Source organism: Hipposideros armiger, unplaced genomic scaffold (assembly GCF_001890085.2).
Source record: "Hipposideros armiger isolate ML-2016 unplaced genomic scaffold, ASM189008v1 scaffold_897, whole genome shotgun sequence".
NCBI classification, from domain to species: Eukaryota; Metazoa; Chordata; class Mammalia; order Chiroptera; family Hipposideridae; genus Hipposideros; species Hipposideros armiger.
Window position 1 is genome coordinate 665561 of NW_017732247.1, and position 1769 is coordinate 667329.

The window sequence follows — 1769 nt, forward strand, 5'->3', positions numbered from 1 at the left end:
GACCCCGACACGGGGCTGTACATGTTACAAATTGTAAAGAAAGGAGAGACATACATGTACATCGATGAAGCCACCAGGCAGGTTCTGAGATCCAAAACTGTGACAATGCACGTGGGGAGGTTTGCAGGTCAGAGACTGTCCTTGTGGGACCTGCTGTCATCTCAGTACCTGACAGAGGATCAGCGGCGGAAGCTGGTTCAGCAGTACAGAGCCCAAACCGTGCATCTAGACCAGTTGCTGGAGATCATCACCGCCACAGTCGAAGACACAGAGAAGCAAAACCAAGCCATCAAGGTGCCAGGCATTGGTGGGGAAGTGACAGCTGCAGAGTTGTTCAATGCTGGAATCATCAATAAAAAGACCCTGGACACACTACACAAGGGGAAAGGTGGCGGAGAGGCCCTCAGCAGGCTAGAGCACGTGAAGACCTACCTGGAAGGCCGTGGCTGTATTGCGGGGGTGACCGTCCCCCACACCCAGGAGGTGATGAGTGTCTACGAGGCCAGCACAAGAGGACTCATCCCCATGTGGTTAGCGGCTCTGCTGCTGGAGGCACAGGCAGCCACAGGCTTCATGCTGGATCCGCGGAGCCACCAGAGGCTCTCTGTGGACGAGGCCATGGCTGCCAGCCTTGTGGGCGAGGAGCTGCAGGAAAGGCTCCTAAATGCTGAGAAGGCCGCCAAAGGCTACACGGACCCAACCACGGGGGAAACAATCTCACTGTTCCAGGCCATGGAGAGGAAATTAGTGAGTCGGGAGGAGGCGCTCAGACTGCTGGAGGTGCAGGTGGCCACGGGGGGCGTGGTCGATCCCCGGCACCACCTCCGGCTCCCACTGGACATGGCCTACAGGCGCAGCTGTCTGCACCACGACATATACCCACTTGTTTCAGATCAGAACCACATGAATAAGAGGTTTGTGGATCCCAACACGTATGAGAAGGTGACATACCAGGAGCTTCAGGAGAGGAGCCGCCGGGAAGAGGGGGCAGGCTGGGCTTTATTCCCCATGGTCCGGGACACAAAGGACTGCACGTATGTCGACGAGGCAACGAGGAGGGTCCTGGAGACCGAGCGAGTGGAAGTCACAGTGGGCAGGTACAGGGGCCAGAAGCCAACAGTATGGGAGCTGCTGAACTCCGAATATGTGACAGAGGAGAAAAAGCTGGAGTTAGTCGGTAAATACAAAAGAGACACTGTGCATGCACTAGAAAAGGTGATAAAGATTATTGTCACAATGATTGATGAGAAGGAGAAGACCAGTAAGCAGTTGTGGTTTAGAGGCTTCAGGAGACATATCACGGCCATAGAACTCTTCCGTTCCACCATCATTACCAAGGAAACGTTGGAGGAACTTGAGGCGGGGCGCAAGACGGTCGATGAGATCACGAAAGACAAGAACGTCAAGCGCTATCTGGAGGGCACGAGCTGCATCGCGGGCGTGCTGGTGCCCACCAAGGACAAGCCCGGGCAGCAGGAGAAGATGAGCATCTACCAGGCCATGTGGAAGGGCATCTTACGCCCGGGCACGGCCCTGGTGCTGCTGGAGGCCCAGGCGGCCACCGGCTTCGTCATCGACCCGGTGCGCAACCAGAGGCTGTCCGTGGAGGAGGCGGTGGCCGCGGGCGTGGTGGGCGGCGAGATCCGGGAGAAGCTGCTGTCGGCCGAGCGTGCCGTCACCGGCTACAAGGACCCCTACACCGGGGAGCAGATCTCCCTGTTCCAGGCCATGAAGAAGGACCTGATCGTCAGGGACCACGGCATCCGCCT

At 57.7% G+C, this 1769-nt stretch overlaps 1 protein-coding gene across 1 annotated transcript in view; it reads left to right on the forward strand.

The window, feature by feature from the left end:
- Positions 1-1764, forward strand: part of EPPK1 (epiplakin 1) — a gene marked incomplete at its 3' end in the record, with an annotated part of 13059 nt that extends 11295 nt beyond the window's left edge. Inside the window, exon 3 of the mRNA XM_019630135.1 lies at positions 1-1764. Coding sequence (XP_019485680.1) covers positions 1-1764 — 1764 coding nt within the window.
- Positions 1765-1769: the final 5 nt, after the last annotated feature.